General features: G+C 39.0%; 1 protein-coding gene across 3 annotated transcripts in view; it reads right to left on the reverse strand.

The window, feature by feature from the left end:
* The window catches only part of frmpd3 (FERM and PDZ domain containing 3), a 100,619-nt gene that overhangs the window by 13,660 nt on the left and 66,778 nt on the right, over positions 1-20,181 (reverse strand). For 2 of the 3 annotated variants that reach the window (XM_025007626.2, XM_017424206.3), the window contains exons 2-8: positions 7,564-7,676; positions 6,229-6,383; positions 6,021-6,123; positions 5,678-5,723; positions 4,986-5,090; positions 2,049-2,156; positions 39-170 (exon numbers count right to left, since the gene is read on the reverse strand). In XM_025007626.2, the coding sequence (XP_024863394.1) occupies positions 39-170; positions 2,049-2,156; positions 4,986-5,090; positions 5,678-5,723; positions 6,021-6,123; positions 6,229-6,383; positions 7,564-7,604 (690 nt within the window). In that variant the 5' untranslated portion in view covers positions 7,605-7,676. Of the gene's footprint in view, positions 1-38; positions 171-2,048; positions 2,157-4,985; positions 5,091-5,677; positions 5,724-6,020; positions 6,124-6,228; positions 6,384-7,563; positions 7,677-20,181 lie in introns of those variants that run through there. The other variant, XM_025007628.2, reaches the window with a different exon arrangement.

A 20,181-nucleotide genomic window follows, 5' to 3' on the forward strand; every position in this document is an offset into this window, starting at 1 on the left:
ACAAAACCCGCAGACACTCCAGATTATTGGTTTCTTACATGTGTCAGTGGCTGGTTCTCCTGCAGCAGATGCAACTTCTGATTCTGGTCCAGACCACCTGCCTCCAGCACCAAAGCAAAGTGCTCAATGTAGCGCAGCGAGAGGCGGTCCTGCAGGGAGGAGATTACATCCTGGAAGGAAACAGATGGAAGCAGATGAGAGACTTGAATACATTTCCACAGATGAAATACCAGAAAAATAAACTGCATTGATACATGGAATGTGGTTAGTGAAACTGATATTCTTTCAATATAATAATTTCTAAATAGGCTCGTTACTTTGATATTACGCTTTTTGCAGTGAGCAATAGGGAGCTTTTATACGGAGTCTTTATTCTACTCAGCCAGTGGATCTATTTCAAGAAAATATTGTCTGTGTTGGGACGTGTAGGGCAAAATATTGCTCTTCTGCTGATCAGTATCTATGAATGATGGAGAGATTTTCTCATATCCTCTTTCGAAAATGCACAGGGAGCTCGATCTAAAGAAAAACTCATGGCTTATCACATCTAAGAGAAGGCTTTGCCTCAGGATGCAGTTTTCTAACTTCTTTGCCCTTCCCATATTTCAGAAAGATGGATCGTGAAGTCGGATTTTATTGTAGTCATATGTCACCGGATTTTGGCTGCTAATATCTGCATGAACACTTATTAGGAGCAGAAAAATCAAGCATGCATACTAAAGATATGCTTTCCAGAGACAATTCAAACAACAGCCGTGTGTGAGAAACAAAGATAAATAGTTTTAACAGTATCGACAAGTGCGGTTTTCATTAAACGACACCACAGAACGACACGCAATGAAGCGAAGGCCTCACTGATAGTACCTTCTTGACTTGACAAGACAGTCTAATGGGCACACAACTGGGTATCTTACTGGGCAATTGATTTAATCTGTGGCACTATAATATTGATCTGAGCTTTCTTATTATGCTGAAATACCATTCAATTAGACTGACAGGAGAGAGCATCATCCATCTTTCCTTAAAAGTGCCTCTGCGTTTCCCCATACTCTCCCATGAGTGGGAGGGAGATTTGTAAAATCTAATAGAGTGCATTTAATAAGTCTAATACCAGACGTCAACCTCTTCTTAGAGACCAGCATGGAGACAAAAATGACTCCTGCCCGACTAAGTTCATTTATTTCTTTGTGACCTTAATGACATTAATGATTTTTGTGTTCTGGGAATTGATGAAGCAAGTTGTTTTTCTTTGTATTTTCTCAAAATAATTAGGTAGTTGATGGACACTTGGCAGGGCTTTTGGCATAAGTGATTTATTCGTACTTGTTTATTTTCTATGTGACAAACCTTGATAATATGTCACACGTGAGTCAGACTGCATATTTATTTTCACCACTCTTTCAGCCCCATAACAGATGCTGAGGAATTCTCTTTTGCAGTATTAGAAATCAATACAAATGCACTTTTATTAGAGAGGAAAAATAACACTATTTCATTTATTTATGGTTTTAGCCTACGGTCATTGATTTGTTTGTCAGGATGAGTGGTGTTGCTCGAAGCTGTAAATGCAACCCTTCACATATTGTCACCAGTATTCATTCATTCATTCATTACTTATTACCTGATAAATGTAATTCCAATAATAACTTCTCCTTATATTAGTCTTTATCACCTGCAGATGAATTAGTTTGATGTTTTAAAAGCTAAATGTCCAGTTATGATCACCAGTTGGAAGCTTCATTTGTCTCTCTCCCATATACGGCTGGGTGAAGTTAGTTTTAAAGTACTGTAATTCTGTTTCTCACACTTTTTTTTTCCCTTGAACTGCTCTCTGCCACAGCTGAAAAGGTGGAAAAAGACACTGATGAGAGTAAACAATCTAACCGCCAGTGAAGCACACAATAGAGCCGATGCTGCTGTAATTCATCAAGAGATCATTGCACACACAGAGAAGGTCATTCGAACCATGACTGGTATAAAATTATTGATCAATGATACTTTAGGTCAGTCTGACACTGATGCTGGAATTTGGTAGCCTTTGTACGTACCCGAACAGTGGTGCGGCTGTCAAACGTAAAAGACTTAATCTGTCCATTCTCCAAGAACACCTTCAACACATTTGGTATGAGTAGCAAGGAGTCGTCCTTAAGCATTGTCTGAAAGAGATGGAAGGAGAGAACAGCCTCGTTTAGATTTAAAGGGCTGAGGTAACGTGTTAAAAAAGGGGAGTGGGGATGAACACAATCAAATGCAGTGGCCGTTCTGCTCTAGACAGTAAAAAATCAATAGAAAGGAGCAAAGAAAGACACAAGATGTTCTTCGTGAACAGGAAAAAAAAAAAAAAAACGCCTGAGAAGGGTCACAAACTGTGCCTTAAGATAGCTACCCCATGCATTGTGTTATGATCAAAGAAGGGATTATTCAATTTCTCTGGTCTGCCCATTTAATATTTATGCCCTGCAAAGAAAATTGGATGGCAGGATTGAAAGCATTCCCCGCAGAATTGTGTGAGAGAAGCCAAAAGAGGAAAGCTCACTGTCGTTACTCAAAACACTCTTAAAGAGAAAAGTTCTGATGTGCCGTTCACTTCTGTCTGGCTTGGATAAGATGAAACAGGACCTTTCCCCTTGCTGTCACTTTTTCTTTTTTTTAATATACCTTGCCTGGGGATTTTAAAGAAAATATCTCAGTTCTCAAATTGTAGTTACATTTGTGATCAAAAGAAAAGCAGACACCCTGATATAATAAGATAAAGCTGAGAGTTTTAATAAGATATGGGGCAACGATGCAGCAGGAAACAGTCTTACATCTACGATCCTTGGCCAAGACAAATTTAATTTGAACTCATGGTGAGATTTGTGAGAGAAAAAAAACAAAACGAACAGGGATCAAAACAAGTGGAAGAGGATTTAACACAACATAATTCAGAAAATTCATTTAGTTGAAAAGGAGAGCTGTGTCCACAACAGATGCCTGGCAGTCTGTTTTTTTTTTTCAGAAAATTTAAGATTTGAGGGCAGTCAACAGTCTGTTCTGCTTTGCCAACAGGAAGGGAGTAAAGTTTGTGTGAAAGGAAAATATATTTTTCTAATATAGGAAGCGTGCAAACCAGAGGGCCATCACTTCACATTACAAGCTATAACCTCTGCTCTGAAATAAGGAGAAGCTTGAGCAAAATCATCCAGTATGTACATTTCAATAAGTTGCCTCAATCACCTTGAGTTATAATGAAGGAAAACTGAATTTTTATGATGCTGACCAGCAGCAAAGTCAGATTAGAAAAACTAACCTAAACTGATTATACAGTAGGCACAGGCTGTTATTAGATTCTAATTAAATGCAATAGTTTTATGTATTAAAAACAAAAATGATACATATAAAAAAATTATCATATGATCTAAATGATTTTATTTAGAAACTTATAAATATAAATATAAATATTTTATATTGCTATAATAAAAATGTATACATTCTGTTTCTGTTGCACATAAAGTTAGTTCTTTTCTGTCATGTTGCTTTTTGTAAAGTCACACTGGGGCCTGACAATCTTATTGTATATTAGCTACTTAATTAGATGGATTATTAGACTCTGCCCTCTGTAGCCAATCTGCAGTAGGTTGTTCGTTAGACAGATACACACAGTACCCTTTAAAGTTACCATTGTTTCAAACAGTATTACCATAAAAGTACTTATGGGTGGGGAAGCAACTCTAGGTAGACAAGCCATGATTATATGGGACTTTTGCTATTTTGCTAAATATTTTCAACCAACTAACTTGGTCTGTTTTCACAGAGAGGAAAAGTTTAGGGGAATTCTCCTCTCAGTCATCATCACTGACAGTAAAAGAAATCTAGAAATCCAATAGGAACCCTGAAGCTGAACGCAGATTGAGACCAACATCCTTCAGGGTGGTTGCAGTACACGTTTTAAGTCCCGCCCCCTCAACGTAAACAAATGCAACATTGTCCTTGTTCAAAAAAGTCAAACAAAAACCAACACACAAGCAAAGAATTACCCCTCCGATCATTTTTTTCAGGTGTTGACTCTTGTTGATTAATTTTTCTAATACATTTAGCTTGATTACTTCTTTTGTGTCCAAAATAAAGGTCATGTGACCCCATGATTGTGTGCAAGGGAGTAGGCAGGACTTAAAGCCCCACGTCCCAAGTGAGCAGACTCTGGAAAATAAGACATGGCAGCACTCAAAATGGGATCTTGTGGCCTTAGTTTCCAACACAGGAAGAAAGCGGGACATTCCAGTATGTATAGATTTCTCGAATAGTCGATGGTAAACAATCACAGCTGACTGACAACAAATGAGAAGACTGGAACTGGAAAAAAAGACCTTTTTGTTTCTGGCATCTCATTAAAAGGAGTTTAAACTGCAGGAACAGTATGACAGAAGAGTTTAATGGTTTTGAAATTGTGACTTTTTAACACTGTGGTATACCTAAATCATAAACCAGCAGATGCCCAGTCTTTGGTCACTCTAATCAGAAAACTGGTGAATGCAATGAGTCAGCCTGCTTTTGTCTTCTTCATTTTATTTCAGATAAATAGGCTTTAGACTGATAAAATATTTTATCCCTCCATGTTCGACTGACACAACTCGTTTCATGTCACTTATCTTTGTGAACCCCACCACATAAATGCTTTAATAGCTTGTAAATGTAGATTACCCTGATAAGAACGCGAATGCTATGCCCTGTGCAACTGAGAAACATAAGTGTGCACAAACAGCATTTGGAACTAGAACAGTTTTGATCGGTTTTATTAACTGTTCTCAAACACTTTTAGGGATCATATGCGGCACGTCTGAGAATCTAAATCAATCATAATTCAGTTTATTCTGAATTAAAGAGTTCAAGAACTTTCTCTGTCACATACACAAAGAAAAGGTTGGAGAAAGATGTTTTTATGGCTTTTTTTGATAAGAAAAAAGTAAAAGGACGGGGAACAAAGAAGCACGTCAAGTTGAACTTACTGAGTCTGGGTCGCTGATGGACACTTGCTCTGAAAAGCGCACTTTAGGCGGGTTAGTTCGCAGGCGGGCCTTTTTGGCTGCACTTATGAAGGCAGACTTAGGTGACTGAGGAGGAGAAGAAAGAAAAGGAGAGTAATTCTGCGAAGGAAGGCTGGCTGAAGGATGACACGTAAATGAAAGAAAATTCTGCTTTTATTCTACCCTGTGAAGACGTGTGTTAGACGAATGCAAGAATGCAACTGTAGTACTTCAAAGGTTTTCGTGTTCTTCATCAGCAAAAATGTCAAATATTTAGGACTGTTTGTCTGAGCACAATAGTTTTTTTTCATACAACAAAACAACACAATAACCTATTATTCAACAGGATTAATAGTACATTTTCATTGTTTTAGTAATGATTAAAAGATCAACATACAACCCTTGTTTAATAAAGTCTCACGTGGGTGTTTATCTGCCCACTTGGAGTACTAAGAGGTTACCAGAAAAAGAAATTACTCCAGTGTATGAAGCAAGGCCATGAATACTAATGTATGCCTTCACTATTAGACTGTGAACTATTGAAACAGAACACTGTACAGTTTTTTCCTCCCTGCATGAGTCAAAAGGAAAGAAAAAGTGTTGTGGCTGATGAGGACTGAGAGAAATCTTAAGGGAGAGGAGGATGGAAGAGAATGAGTGTCCCATTGTACTACCTGATGGGGCTGCAGCACAGTGAGAACTATAGTATCTTTACAGCGTCTGTGGAGAGACAGCAGAGGATGGAGTGGGTTAGATAATGCCACAGACAGAGCAGAGCATACAGAGGAGTTTATCTCTGCTGGCTTGCTGTTGTTCTTTAGCTGCTAAAGGACTGACTCCTCCACAGGTTTGTGCTGATGTCACGCATCGCCTGCAGTAAGAAACGCTTTGTTCCTTTGGATCCAACCCTCTTTACCCCAGTCATTTTTTGACCCCATTTGCCCTTGCTGTGCTGATCACCTGACTTGTGGGACCCCCTTCCTCCCCCCTCCCTCCTGGGACAGTAAAGGATGTTACCTTACAAGGTCTATGACTCTCTCTCGGGGCGCGTCGCTCACCGTCTCTTCGTTAATGGCCAAGATCTGGTCTCCGGGGAGAAGCTTTCCAAAGGAGGGGCCGTCTGCCGATGAAACACGCACACATATAATTAAGATGAAAGCTTAATTTGCGCCATGACCCCCGCTGCTTTCCGGTGCCTCTCTTTCTCACATACATGCGTACTAACCAGCAGAGACGGAGCGCACAATGACAGGCCTCTGGCTGCCTGCAATGAAGCCAAAGCCTTGAGTTGGGTGCCGCTTGACAGTGACTTGTCGAGCTGAGGGAGGACTTAGGGTACCACTGTCCATACCATCCTGGCTCTCCTCTAACATGTCAGTGCTGTAGAGGACCCAAAAAATAAAGCCGTAGTTCAGATTTTTTGAAGTGGGGTTCTGTGGAAAGGTTACGAACAATTAATATCTTGTTTGCTTGAGAGGACAATAGAGGCATTGTCCACATAAAGATACTGGTTTTAAATATATATATATTTTTATTGTTTCTAAAAACATCCTTGTAAGCATAGTGCTGTTTCTAGAAATGTCTTTATCCACACAGAAAAGTAGAAAACAACTCAAAATACTGTAGTGACTATGCCAGACCTGTAACATGAGGTGCTGTAAAGCTCCCACAAAAGTACATAAAAACAGGAAATAAGACATGGAGCCTGTACAGAAAGCTTGCATGCTGGATACAAACTGTAAACACTAAATCCAAAGTTTTATCTCCCTAATCCATTTAGTTTTTTGTTGTGAGCCACATATATGGCATATGTTAAAGTTCATCACCCTTTCCTGCTAATTAAAGTAATACAGTATAAAATGTTTTTTCTTTAGTTGAGCAACTATATTCTGTAGCATCTGCAGTTTAAATGCAAGCATGGAATCTGCCATTGTTGTTGTTAACCTGACAAGTCTGGGTTGTAGGTTAGGTTAGAGGTGGAGCTATGACATCATTTTCAAAAGATTGCATTTGGCTGTCTACATAAAAATGTAGAGATGGCATTTCAAGATTTTTCACTCTGGAAAAAATACAGGTTTGTGGCTTAAAAACACTATTTCTGTGTGGATGCAAGGCTGAAGCAGCAAAAAGCTTTGGAGCATTTACCAAATGCTGTTCCCTTGTGAAAAGCCCAAGAGTTTAATTCTGACCAAATTAATGAGCTAATGGCTAGTCAGAGCAGGGCCAAAACCAAAGTAGATTACCCCTTTAAAACAAAACTCCAACCTCAAAAATTTCAAATTTGATTTTAGAAATGTTATTGCATAAACCTCTAACTCCCCGTCTGTTTGCAGGACACCACTATTTATAATTCAATGTTTTTTTGCAAGTACACATAGTGACAGCAGCAGAAAATTGACAGAGGTGAAGATTTATAACATAGCATTTGCAGAAACTCTTCTAAACATTTTGAGATTGGAGTTGTTGTAGGATGGCAACAGTCCACTGTGGTCTTGGCCCCGCTTGGAAACAAATGTCAGTTTTGTGTGGGGAAATACCAACATCTGTAAGCATTGTGTACCTGTCACATGCGTTCGTTTGTCCATCCTGGACCTTGGCCATTCCCTGAGCGTAGGGAGCAACATGGGACAGGGCTGCGCTGCAAAGGCTGATTTCTGTTTCGCAATCATTCACCTGCCCAAGAGAAAAAAAAGCAAAACGAAAACATATTAGTGGTCTGTGCAGCTTCTTTGACTGTGAAAGGTCAATGTTTCTAAAGTCTTTCAAGTTTGTCTTTTTTACACAATTCAAAATCCTTAAGCATAGGCATTTATGTTGGAACATATTTGCTAAAAGTTTGTGGTAGTTGAGACGTGCCTGCTGAAAAAAAATGGAATTATCAAGAACTTCTAATATGAGCCACATAGAGGATGTAACACATTACGGTCTCCCAAGCCTGACACTTCCTGCCCGTGTGGACACGAACGCTGTGAACCACACATGCTCTTTTACAGATGCCTGTGTGGGTGACCGCTAAGGCAGGATTACTGAACCAGCGAGTGTGTGTGTATACATGGCATGTGGGTTTCTGTGTTTGAGGCAGAAAAATGGAAATCATTGTGTGAAAAAGAGAGCCAGTCAGATATTTATGCTCATATCTGTAGTGATTGCTGACTCAGATAAGACACTGATTGTGATGTTAATGGTGCAGATGGGCTGTGGGGGGGGGGGAAGGAAGATGCAAACAAAGACCATGGCAGTGCAGCTTGGGATTATTATGCAGGGTTACATTGTTGAGAGCAAATATCTTTCTGAGAGCCACAGTCAGAGAACAAAGTGTCAGCAAAGGAGGGAGGGTTGGTCACAATAGTCAATACTTTAGATTTATATTCTTGTCAGTTGTTGCGCCTGATGACAGAGGCTTATAGGGGAACAGGGCTCATTTCTAATTCCACTGATGCATTACTGATCTCTACCTTGTGTCAGAGTATCAGAAGAGCTTTGATGTGTCATAGATAGGCTTCATTTTGAACTCAGTTCATAACTAAAAATCCATTACATTCCACACGCTTTGAATCCCGATAAAACAAATTAAAAAAAGCTTGATCTGAATAAAACTTTTAGCATTCGTGCGGGTTACAGAGACATGATATGTCTGTATCAAAGGCGCACAGTGGAGACAAATGATGCTGCTCTTGCTTGTTCAGCCTCTAAAAAAGAATTAATGGGTTTTTGATTCTTCCAATGGTTTCTGGCAAAGCTCATCTTTCCCATTCATCTCATATCTCTCTGTCCTAATGTCATTCCCTGTCCACCATCTGTTACTGGAAGCAAATTCATCCTGTTGGATCCTGGCTGGCTGGCGGTTTGTGAGGGACGAGTGTGAATTCGGAGACACCTCAGCACCTCATCTTGAGTTCAGAAAAGATCAGATCTGTGACTTTAGTAAGGGGACAGTGACATAGCAAAAACCAAACTCGAAATGAAATGAAGCTGAAGTTGTCCGACTGTTTGCTTCCTTTGTCCACTGCTTGTGGTGGAATTTACAGCTTGGAAAGCTCCTCATAATTTAGGGGTTAGTTTTAGCATTCATTACAAGTGATGAGGTAGAACCAAACAGATGGGAGTGTAATGAAGGTGGCTGGCGGACACGGCAGACTTACATGTCTGCAAAGATAAACAGCCATTCGGCACAGAGACCAACCTTTCACTGAGAGAAGACACCAAGGAATTCTGTCAAGAAATGAGCCCCAAGGGCATCAGTAGGCCTTTCCGTTGCTATGACTACAGCTCTAGCATGCCCGCCGAAGCTCTGGCGGATGGAGGGTTGGTGGGTGGATGAGAATAGTGATGTAGCCAGTCCAAGAGAAAGATGGCCGAGGAGACGCTCTTTGATCACCCCGCAGCAGCCGTGGTCCGAAGCCAACATTTCCTCAGGCACCAGAGGTCACAGCTTCATACACCTGCTCTGTTCCGGTGTCAGCAGCTCACCAAGCCTCGGGGTGCGGAGGACTGACCTTTCACCTATCAACCCTCTGGGCCTGAACTCCTATAGCTTTGTCATGAAGGACAGAATTTCATCCAGCAGCAGAACTAACCAAGCAGTCAGTGCTTTTATTCCAGCTCATATGAGAAGCAGTAAAATCTTAATTAGAGTCCTTAGTCATTTCTGGCATTTTTAACAAGTTTATTATCATAATTAATGTTATGTTTATATAATGACAGGGCCAAGAAAGCATGAGAAAAAAACAATCAGGTTTCATCTGCTACATATTAGACCTGCCTAGAATACAGACTCATTTCTTATTTTATAAAAAAGATCTTAAAATACATTTCCAATTGCATATAGTGTTTAGAATAGTGAAATTGATTAAATAATTATATATTTTTTAGACATATAAAAGTTTGTTTTCACATTACAAATCATAAGTTAATTTATTATTATCATAATATTTATGTTTATACACTCACTCTTAAACAAATGTAAACCCCCAGACAGGGTGGAGAGAATAAACCGATTGTTTTGAAAGGTCACGTGATTGAATGACAATAATTATAATATCAGATCAAATGGATAACAGAATTGGCAGTATGGACACACTGCTGGCCTCATGTCAGTAGGCTGGGCACTTTCTTGGGCTTGAATACAAGCTGTACAGAGTTATACATTCATTACATCCTCTCATGCAGCAAGTTGGCCCTCAGCTGTGACCTCTGAGATCCAGCAGATCAGTACTGGCTCCGTGTTGATATATAAGCTGATCCCACACATGTTCGATTGGAGGACCTGTCTGACCTTGGGAGAACTTCAACATGACGTAGGCAGTTCATAGCCATACATGTTGTGTGTGGATAGACATTGTCTCATTGAAAGACTGTACCAATGTGCTGCCTAACGATGGGTAAAACATGTAAACGCAAATTGTACCACCATGCTGTCAGGGTTCCCTGAACTACTACCAGAGGTGACTGAAGTCAGACCCTAAAACTTGTCACACCATGAAGGCATGAATAGACCAGTGTGTTTCTCAACAACATTGACAGGTATGGTCCTCTCCTATCAGTACCACCATATATGCACATGATGGTCGTTTGTGGTAATTCAGAACTAAGATTCACTGCAGAAAATGATACAACTCCACTCATCATCAGTCTCTGCCTCCTCGTTACAGCACCACTCCAAATGCATCCAGTTCTACTCTGTTGTTAATAGCAGACTATGTGTAGGAACCTATAGTATGCCTGTTGTTAGTTGTTGAGATAGAAGGAGAATGACACAGGCCACTGCAAAGAGACAAATCTTTGTGGCAGATGTTATGAGGTTCTGTTATGTTTGGTGCTTCCTTGGTGTGGTCTGCCTTGGATGACTGGAACCTTCATGATGTCTGTGGCTTCCTACATGTACCCTTTGATTCCAATATGGAGCCCCTGTGATATCTGTACACCCCACAATGCCAGACAACTACAAGATATGACCACACAGCTTCATGGAAACCCACAATGCAACTCTTATCATTTTATCAAGTGCTGCTATTTAATGCACCTATGTGGCATCTTTTGTGTCTCATAACCTTCAACGTACTGTATTGACTGACATATTTGGATACCCCTGTACTTCTCTGATAACATTATTTCTCCACTTGTGATGCTACCATTTATACCCTCTGGTGCCTCTTCTAATCGTGCCAGTAACGAGCAAATTTAATTATTTTCATACCTATTGCTGGTCTGCATGTGTACCAAGTTATGTCCAAAGTGAAGCACTCCTTTTGGGTGCCTATTTTTTATTTCTTTTTTTGTTTGTGAGTGTATTTTTTTAATCATGTGTGACATTATTTGCATAAGAAAACAATGACAGATTTGGTAAGCAAAGGAAGGTGGAGCAAACGTTCCCATCGTAAGAAGAAATCAGTCAGTAGCTACAGCAGAACCATGAACAGGATCTGTGTGGGAGCCAAGATGGACATTTGAGCCTGCCTGAACACAAATACTACTCAAACAGTATGAGGCTAAAAGCAGCAGTATTGTTCAGAAAATGTAGACAAACAAGTGAGAACCTTTGAGGAAAGGGTAAACAAGCTGCCTGTTCTGTTTCAGTCCAATATTCTGTGTCAAACATCAAACGCAGTCATTGCTGATAGCCTGCGTACATTTTCTTTGTTCATTCAGCGTTTTCATCTTTTCATTTCATTTAATTTGAATGATGTTGAAATTGTTCAGTCGCCCGTCTGTGTTAGAAACAATCAGCGTTGTCTTTGAGAAAGGGAAAATGATGCAGAACTCCCGAATTCATCGCATCCTTCTCGGGTCATATCAGCAAACACTTTATTTCACGAGCATGGCTGAATGCGTTTGGAATTAAAGCCCGAGCATTCCTCGAAGGAATGCATATTGCCTGCCACGTTTCATGCGAGAGTTTGAAACCGCGATCGTCCTACAGCTGCTTTGGTGAAACCTCAGAAAAACAACGTGTGCGACCTCATGCAATATCGCGGGGTCTTGACGGATCTGTTAATGAAATCTTAGAGACACCTTTCAGTCAAAACACCACGGTGATAAGGTACAGGAGCTTTTTCGCTGACACTATTGAAGCAGCCCTGTTTAGAGCAGCTGCTTTGAAAGAGGTTGACCCGCCGTTCACTTTCACCCCAATTCCTTCCCTCCACCTCTGCGGGGTGTTCCTCGGATGGTAGAGGTCAAACAGTGAGCGGAGACTGAATAGTTCTACTTTGAGCGGAGTTAATGACATCACACTACGCCGCAAATCGAACCAACTCGCCGAATGAGAAACCTCTAGTCAAGGTGACAGAATTGTTATTTGTTGGAGCTTTTGAGTCGTTTATCACTGCAGACACTCCCATAGTGGCATTTTTTTTTTTTTTTTTTTAATAATACGTCCCCTTTAATGCATCATTGTTTGTACATAATTACTTTCGGATTTTTTTTTACTTGCATCAGTCGCTGGCTCCTTTTTTTTTTTTTTTTCCCTTTTTTTTTGTTTAATTAACCTATCAGTCATGGAAATAAAGAACCTATCTCGGCATCAGTGAGCATGACACTTCCACATTGCACCCTAAATTATTTGGCTAGTTTCCTTTTACGCTTGAGAATTTTATTTTAAACTCGTTTTACTGGCTGCGATAATTGTTGATCTCGCTGATTAACTGTGTGTGGTGAATGTAAATGCCCGAATTGTAAAGTATAATGTGAATCGGAGATGGGAGCGAATCTAAAACTTGAGATTTGTGCAGCCCTACTTGAAAACTGTGGAAAGTTGTAAACGGTTGTAAGTACTATCACAGTGAATATTCACGACTGATATAATCTGAGTTTATTTCCTCTGTGTAGGTTAGGCGAGGAGGTAGAGCAGGCAGCACTGGAGTTTGGAGGACATGTAGTTTAATATTAGTTCTTGAACGGGGTTAAAGACTTTGGAATTAATGACTTTGACTCCAGCTCCTTTCTTCAAAGACTAAAACTAATAAAAAGCAGGGATGTGTGTTGATTTGCTCACTAACAGGATCATACTGCACTCTCCCTTATGATCAGTTCACTGCAGATGAGAGATTCTGAGCTAAACACGCTCTCTTTTTTTTAAAATGAAGCACAAATAAGAAACATTAATGTGAAGACTGTTACTATTTAGAGCTATATTGTCAGCCACTGAAGGCAAACAAGGAGCAATAATGTGTTTGTCTGTCTGTACTGTTAGCAAAATATGTCATGAACCACTGGACAAACTTTAATGAACATTGAACATCTACAACTAAATAATCACATTCAGTATGGCCCCCACAGCTTAATGACGGTAGCAAACACAATAAAGGCTCTCACTCAGTACATTTTACATATATTGAGCTCAGATTTGCTGTGGTAGTAGCTAAGACTTATCCCCAATGCATATTCCAAGCGCTAACTGATCCAGCAAGCTCTGTTTTTAAAACATTGCCATTTTAATGAAACTTTCCGAAGACAATCACAGTATCTACATCTACAACTGAATAAATTTTAGAGCAGACCCAATTCAAGATGGCCACCACAGGCCAACTGACCTTATGAAATCAGTTTTACAGATATTAAGCCAAAATTTGATGTGGTAGTAGCTGAACATAGTCTCCAACACATACTTTGAGCACTACAAATTGTGCAGTATTTTTACTTAAAACATGGGGAGTAACTGCTTGCATCAACCCAGTTTGTCTGTTTGCTAAATATTTAATGAATCACTGCACTACTCTTAAAAACTGATCATTAGATGTTCATCTACAATTGATTAACGTTTGGAGTTTAAGATGGCCACTGCAGCTAATTGACATTAGCCGAAACAAAAACGTGTCTAACTCAGTCAGATGTCGATCTAAATTTAAATTTAACACATCTCGCAAGATCACAATAATGCATGAGAAATCCCTCTTCAGCCTTATTTATAGGTGCAGACTGCCAACATTTTGGATGAAATGTAGCTGATATTAGATTCTAATGAAATCCTGTTAGGATTATGAACGAGATGACACAAAAATCTCCCCAGCGTACAGTGAAATGATGCCTTGCCAGGCTATGATACTCTTCTTGTCACATGGCTGGCCCTCAGGAGTTTGCAAATACAAAGAGTCACTCGCTTTGCAGCCAGCCTTAATATGAGGGGTTGTTTTTGACAGGATTTGAGGTTTGTGACTTGTGGTGACACAACTTTGCACTTAAAGAGCCAATCCCAGGACGTTATCCGGACTTGACCTGATCTTATCTGTAGAGCCAGGCTGACCCAGCCAGACCCACACAGATCCTGTAGAAAAACACAGACAATCCATTCTTCTATGGAGAATAAGTTAAGGTTAACATTGGAAAGTCAGTCCAAGACATTTAATCAGAAAAACTTTTATAGTCTTATTTATCTGGAGGATTGGATCATCTAAAATCTTTGGCAGTCTGCATCCAGCAGTTCTCTTTGCTTTCACATTTTTACCAGGCCTCTAATCCTTCACCAGTATGTCCCAGTTTATTCAGTGCATTAGGAAAATACACGTGAAAATTATTTTACATTCATGCATGCAACCGTTTCTTGAAACCCATAATTGATTAGTTATTCCCTAATTATAGTCCACCTTTGCCTTGCAGCAGCGGACAATAATGTTTTTGATCATGTCTACATGTGTGGGGGTGTCTTTTAGCTGAAAAGTGCTAATATGCTAAAAAGTGTGGTGTTAGGCTTTCTGTAAGTTGCAACTTGCAGAAAGTAACCATTAAATTTACATCTACAACTGAATAACATTTGGAGTCAGCCGAGTTCAAGGTAGCTGCCACATCCAATCAACATTTGCAAACACAAAAAAAGACTACAACTTAATCAATTTTACAGATACTGAGCTAAAAATTGACATGGTAGTAGCTGAGAGAAATTCACAACACATACTCTGAGCATGAGATTGTGCATTACTGTACATTAATTTCTAGGTTTGACCAAAACAACTAAAACTCCGTCATTTTTCTTTTTTTTTTGTTTAAAACTCAGTTATGCAAGGCAGCGAGTGATAAATATTCCTTGTTTTGTTGTTTTCTACATAACAAAAAAAAATTTTAGAGAGTAAAATTTAGAGGATACTTCTCCCTTCAGCTGTAAAAGCTAAAACTATGGGAGCCTGTTCACTCAGTGCAGCTGTGATTTCTGTCTTGTGAAATAAAGTTAAAGATAAAAGATTTGTCCTGCTGCAGTATCCACCTCCACGTTTGTGTTTTTACCTTTCCTAACATCCCTACCTTTTTATTCTCTTTACACAAATGGCTTTCCAAGTTGGGGCTGATGAAATCCATTTATCAAGCCAGTCTGACCAGTTTATCACGTTCACTTCCAGAGGTTTTAGCCCATTTGACTTTTTGTCCTGTAATTATTTGTGTCACATTTATATAAACCCAACCAACAAGAATAAATAATTTAAACAAACCTGAACTCAATGGATTTTTGCCACGAAAGCACATTTTTATTGAAGTCAATGGACCATGTGCCTTGGTTACTTTTTTGAGCGTAGTTGCAGAGTTTTGCTCAGTTGTGCACTTTTTAAAAAAAGATTACACAGCACTGGTTCATAAGCAGGGTTGCTAATAAAGGGTGTTCTTCACAAGCTGATACAGTCTAGTCTTTAATTATGTGCAGATACATGCGGGGGTTTTGAGTCCAGGGTGTTGGTTGTTGACCTAATTGGAAGTAAGTGCTACGTTTCTTCAAAATGCAAAACATGAGTAAAGGTAGAAGCAATGAAGAGGCAGAAACGACTGGATTTACAGTGTCCTCATTTAAGAAAGTTCAGCTCTTTGGAAGTGGATATCTATGGAAAGGTTAAGAAGAATTAATATCTTACCTGTTGTAGATAGATCGTTGAACGAGAAGCAGAGTTTAGTGAACACTGTTTTTATAAAGCTTTACACAGCCATCAGTTTCACCATACAAGGACATTTCAGAAGAAACATAATATCAAATATTATGCTGGAAGTGCCCCAGGCTGCTTTGGAAGCGCTACAGTCAGCTCCTGCTGCTGCTATTTATATTTGCAAATAACCATAAAATTCTATGTAGACCTGTGTAATGTGAAACTGACACTGATGTAAAGGTTTAAAAAACAGCTTTAGCATGAATTGCTGTGAGGTTTTTGAGATTAGAGTTGTTTTAAGACAATCACAATCAATTTTGATTTTATTCCTGCCAAGTCTAGCTGTTCTGTTGTTCAAAAATGAGGTTGCTTAAAGATATGTATTGCTCACAAAATGGCATTCACATCAGTGAGGAAGATGGAGGAAAATATTTTGTTTTATATTCTTATTTAATCCATGAGACAAAAGTTCAATCTAAAGGGGCAGGAAACTTGTTCCTAAAGAAATGTGATGCATCAGAAGCGAACATCTTGTTATCTGAACTGAACTTCCTCTTTGTCTCCCTCTCTCTTCCTGTCCGAGTCACTCTGGTTTGTTAGCACCTTGATCAGGACAAACACAAGTAAACGATAGTGGACAGGCTCCGTCATAAAGCGTCCTACGGTGTCAGGACATTTTACACAGTTCACAACATGAGCGGCATAAACACATGTTTCTACTCATTTCACACATCAATATTTGAAGCGTACCTCACATGGCTTGTTTTTTTATTGTGTCAAGATCCATTTGATCTTTCCTACAGTCTGTGCTCAGTTTATTTAACCGTGTGGACGAACATGTTGAGCATGTTAGGTAGCTGTGTTTGATGAGATAAGTTTATGTCAGCATCAGTTTGGTCTCCGAGTACTGAAGGAGACACAAAAAAAAAAATAAGCCAGCAGTTCAGCTATTAATAGAAACCGAAGCGTTGTAAATTTTGATAACAAGAAGAAAAAAAAACATTTTAGTTTGTACAATTAGAGTGAAACAACTGCCGTTTGTCCACAAGAGACTGTTTCTTTCACTTATAGCCTCGGCCGGGACGCTGATCTTGGGCTTAACTGCTCCTCTGATTCACTCCGACATTATTAATGTGATCATTGCAACACATGACCTTCATCATGAACATCTCGCAGCTTAACCCCTCAACCTCTGGGCTAAGTAGATGCTGGCACCAGATGAGATTTTTTACTCATACAGGACCAAAGTAAAGAGCTCCCCCTCCATGTTTTATATCTATGAGAGCCTTTCCTCTGTATCTTTTTTACCTCTGTAAGAGTAGTGTCACAGTGTCCAGGTAAACCATCAAGAACATTAAACTGAGTACTTTTTGTTGCTTGTGTAATTAATTAATTTATTTTTTATGAAAATCAAAATTGTCCCAAGCTACAAATGAAACATCTACTGCATAAATTGAAGAAAATGTTGTTTTCATGATTACTGGATTTAGTAAGAGAAGGTAAGATGTAACCTTACAAAATGAGTGGGTTTGATCTTTCATTCCTGAAGTACAAATTAATTCAGATCTTTTTAAAGTGGAGCTCAGTGGGCAAGTTATGAACAATTAATATCTTACTTGTTGTGGATAGCTCTTTGAACAACCTCAGCTGGGAAAAACAGAGCTCAATCATGTCTGGATTGATGGGCTAACAGCTAGTTTGAACGAAGCAAAGAACAAAGTGGATTACTGCTGTTTTAAACTGACGTTGATCTATGACTTACTCAGACTAGCCATTAGTGCATCAGTTCAGCCAAAGTGAAGCTCTGTTTCTCCAAGCTGAGGCCTTTCATAGAGTATTGTGGATATTTTAAATGCATAATGAAACAAAACACTGACAGACTGACATCTGGAGAGAAATTTGTTTTTGGCACCATTGTCAGACGGTTTTGGAATCTGAATCTCTCTTGAGCAGATACTCCTCATTATCTCCATGGCGATAATAAGACACAACATGGAACTCTCAAACTGACATTGTCTTCACAAATAAACATGTTTTCATAATATTAGTAGACATTCTGACTCCAATCAAGTCATTCAAAGCGCTCAACAGGTAAGATATTATTTGTTCATAACCATTCCCCAGAACCCCACTTTCAAAGACTATCCTTCTGAGGGCAGAATGGGTTCTACATTTAATTAAAAGCACATTCTGTGTCTAATATATACACTTTTCATTACCTAAGCTTGATACAATCCACGAGTGCAAGACTCTATTCACTTGCAAATTTTTTAACAAGCTACTCAACAAACTAAAACCAGTGGTTGAGATATTTACACAAGTGGGAAGATAAATAGTAACAGCCTGTTGATTACAGGTATTTCAATGAAAGAACAATTGCCAGATGAGTTACTAACAAGGTTAATGAGAGCCTTAATACTCAATAACACAATGTGAAAAGGAGGAAAAAATGTGAAGCATGTTAATGACTCCTTAATCAGCTGTTTTGGCAAACTGTTTAGTTAAAGGTGTTGGGAACTATTTTCTAAGCAAAACTGGAAACAGAACAGTCAACCCATCAATTATTCAATCAGCAGAAAATTAGTCACCTACAAATCTGATTACCTTCACTTGTTTTGGCTCTAGACTTGAAAGCAGCTTTGTTCCTCAGCCAGGTTCAATTAAAACGTACACAGTGTGAGCAAAGAGTCTTCAGATATTTTCCAGTTTTCAGCTCTTTGTGGGAGTCAAAGGTTTCCCCTCATTCGGGTTTCCAAAAAAGAATCAGTAATAACAAGTTGTTGTCATGTTTTGTTACTCATTTAAATATCAAAGGCCTGGCGTTCCTTGAAGAAATGCATATGGCCCGCTGCTTTTCATGCCAGAGATCATCTCATGATGAGAAGGAGGGAAAACTGCTTTAGTCAAAACTTGTAAATGATGTCGTGCACAATCTCATCTGATATTTCACAAGTTGTGTTAAAGTATGTGTTGAGGGTGACTCTCAGCTACTACCACACCATTTTAGCCATGTTTGTATTTCCTATGGACAATTAGCTGTGGCTGCCATCTTGAGTTGGGTTTACTGCAAAAGTTAAATAGTTGTAGATGCACCCAATGGTCACTTTTTGAAAGTTTCATTAAATTACGTCCAGCAGCTCTTGATATATTTTCCTAACAAACAGGCAGAGCTGTGCTGTCATGTAGCACTTAGACTTAAACTTGGGGACGATTTTCAGCTACACTAAAATTTAGCTCGTTAACTGTAAAATATACATTTTTCCTGTGCTAACAGATTGTGTGATTTTTTGTTTAAAAGTTTGGCATTAGCTGTTGGAATCAGCCTTGTATCTCTGTTAGCAAAAAAACAACAACTCCTAAACCACTGGACAGATTTCAGTGAAATTCTCAGAACATATTTATTGGCTGTACATCTCGACTATTTAACTTTTGATTCAACCTAGTTCAAAATGGCCTCCACCTGTTTACTAACCAACTTTAGAAAACACAAAAATAGCTATAACCCAGTAAATATATAAACATTGACCTAGTTATTTGCTGTGACATGAGTAATAAAACAAATAACAAGTTTCTAATGTGTTGAACTCTCGCCTCCGTCACCTCCCTGCAGGCGGTGGCCAAAAGAGGACAATCAGAGATTTCAACAATAACATCTTGTTCTTAATTAAGAAGAAAGTCTCTGGAAGTGGAGATATGTTATAGGTTTATGCACATTTTCTTGCAATTTCTTGAATGTTTTTTAAGGTAGTAAAAAAAGGACTCTTTGTTATGCTGAAACTCAGTTACAATGATGTTATTTCTGTTTCTGTCCGCCTAGTTTTTATCTGATGCCATGAAACAGTGAAGGTCATGTAATTACCTGCATCTGTGCCAGTTTGTGTGCCTGTCTGTTGGCAAAATATCTCATACCTGTGAACAAATTTGATGAAAGTCTCAGAAAGTAATCATTAAATGTACAGCTACACCTGATTAATACCCGATTCAAGATGACTGCCACAGCTGACTGACCTTAGCAAACACCGAAATCACTAGAACTCAGTCCGTCTTACACATATTGAGCTATAAATTTGGTGTGGTAGTAGCTGAAACTAAGCCCTAACAGACAAAGTGTGATCATGAAATCACACAAAATGCTGGTTTTCAAGATTTGGCTAAGAAGACTAAACCTCTGTCATTTTTTAACACAAAATGATTTTAGTCCAAAACTCTGACATAAAAGACAGCGATGGGAATTTCTTCAAAAAATACTTGGCAATTAATGTTTTTCTGCACTTTATCTTAAAGTGACTGAGTTATTATGATGTTTCCTGACTTCTGACCATAAAAGAGATTTCAGT

Source organism: Kryptolebias marmoratus, linkage group LG9, assembly GCF_001649575.2.
Source record: "Kryptolebias marmoratus isolate JLee-2015 linkage group LG9, ASM164957v2, whole genome shotgun sequence".
In the NCBI taxonomy this organism is placed as follows: Eukaryota; Metazoa; Chordata; class Actinopteri; order Cyprinodontiformes; family Rivulidae; genus Kryptolebias; species Kryptolebias marmoratus.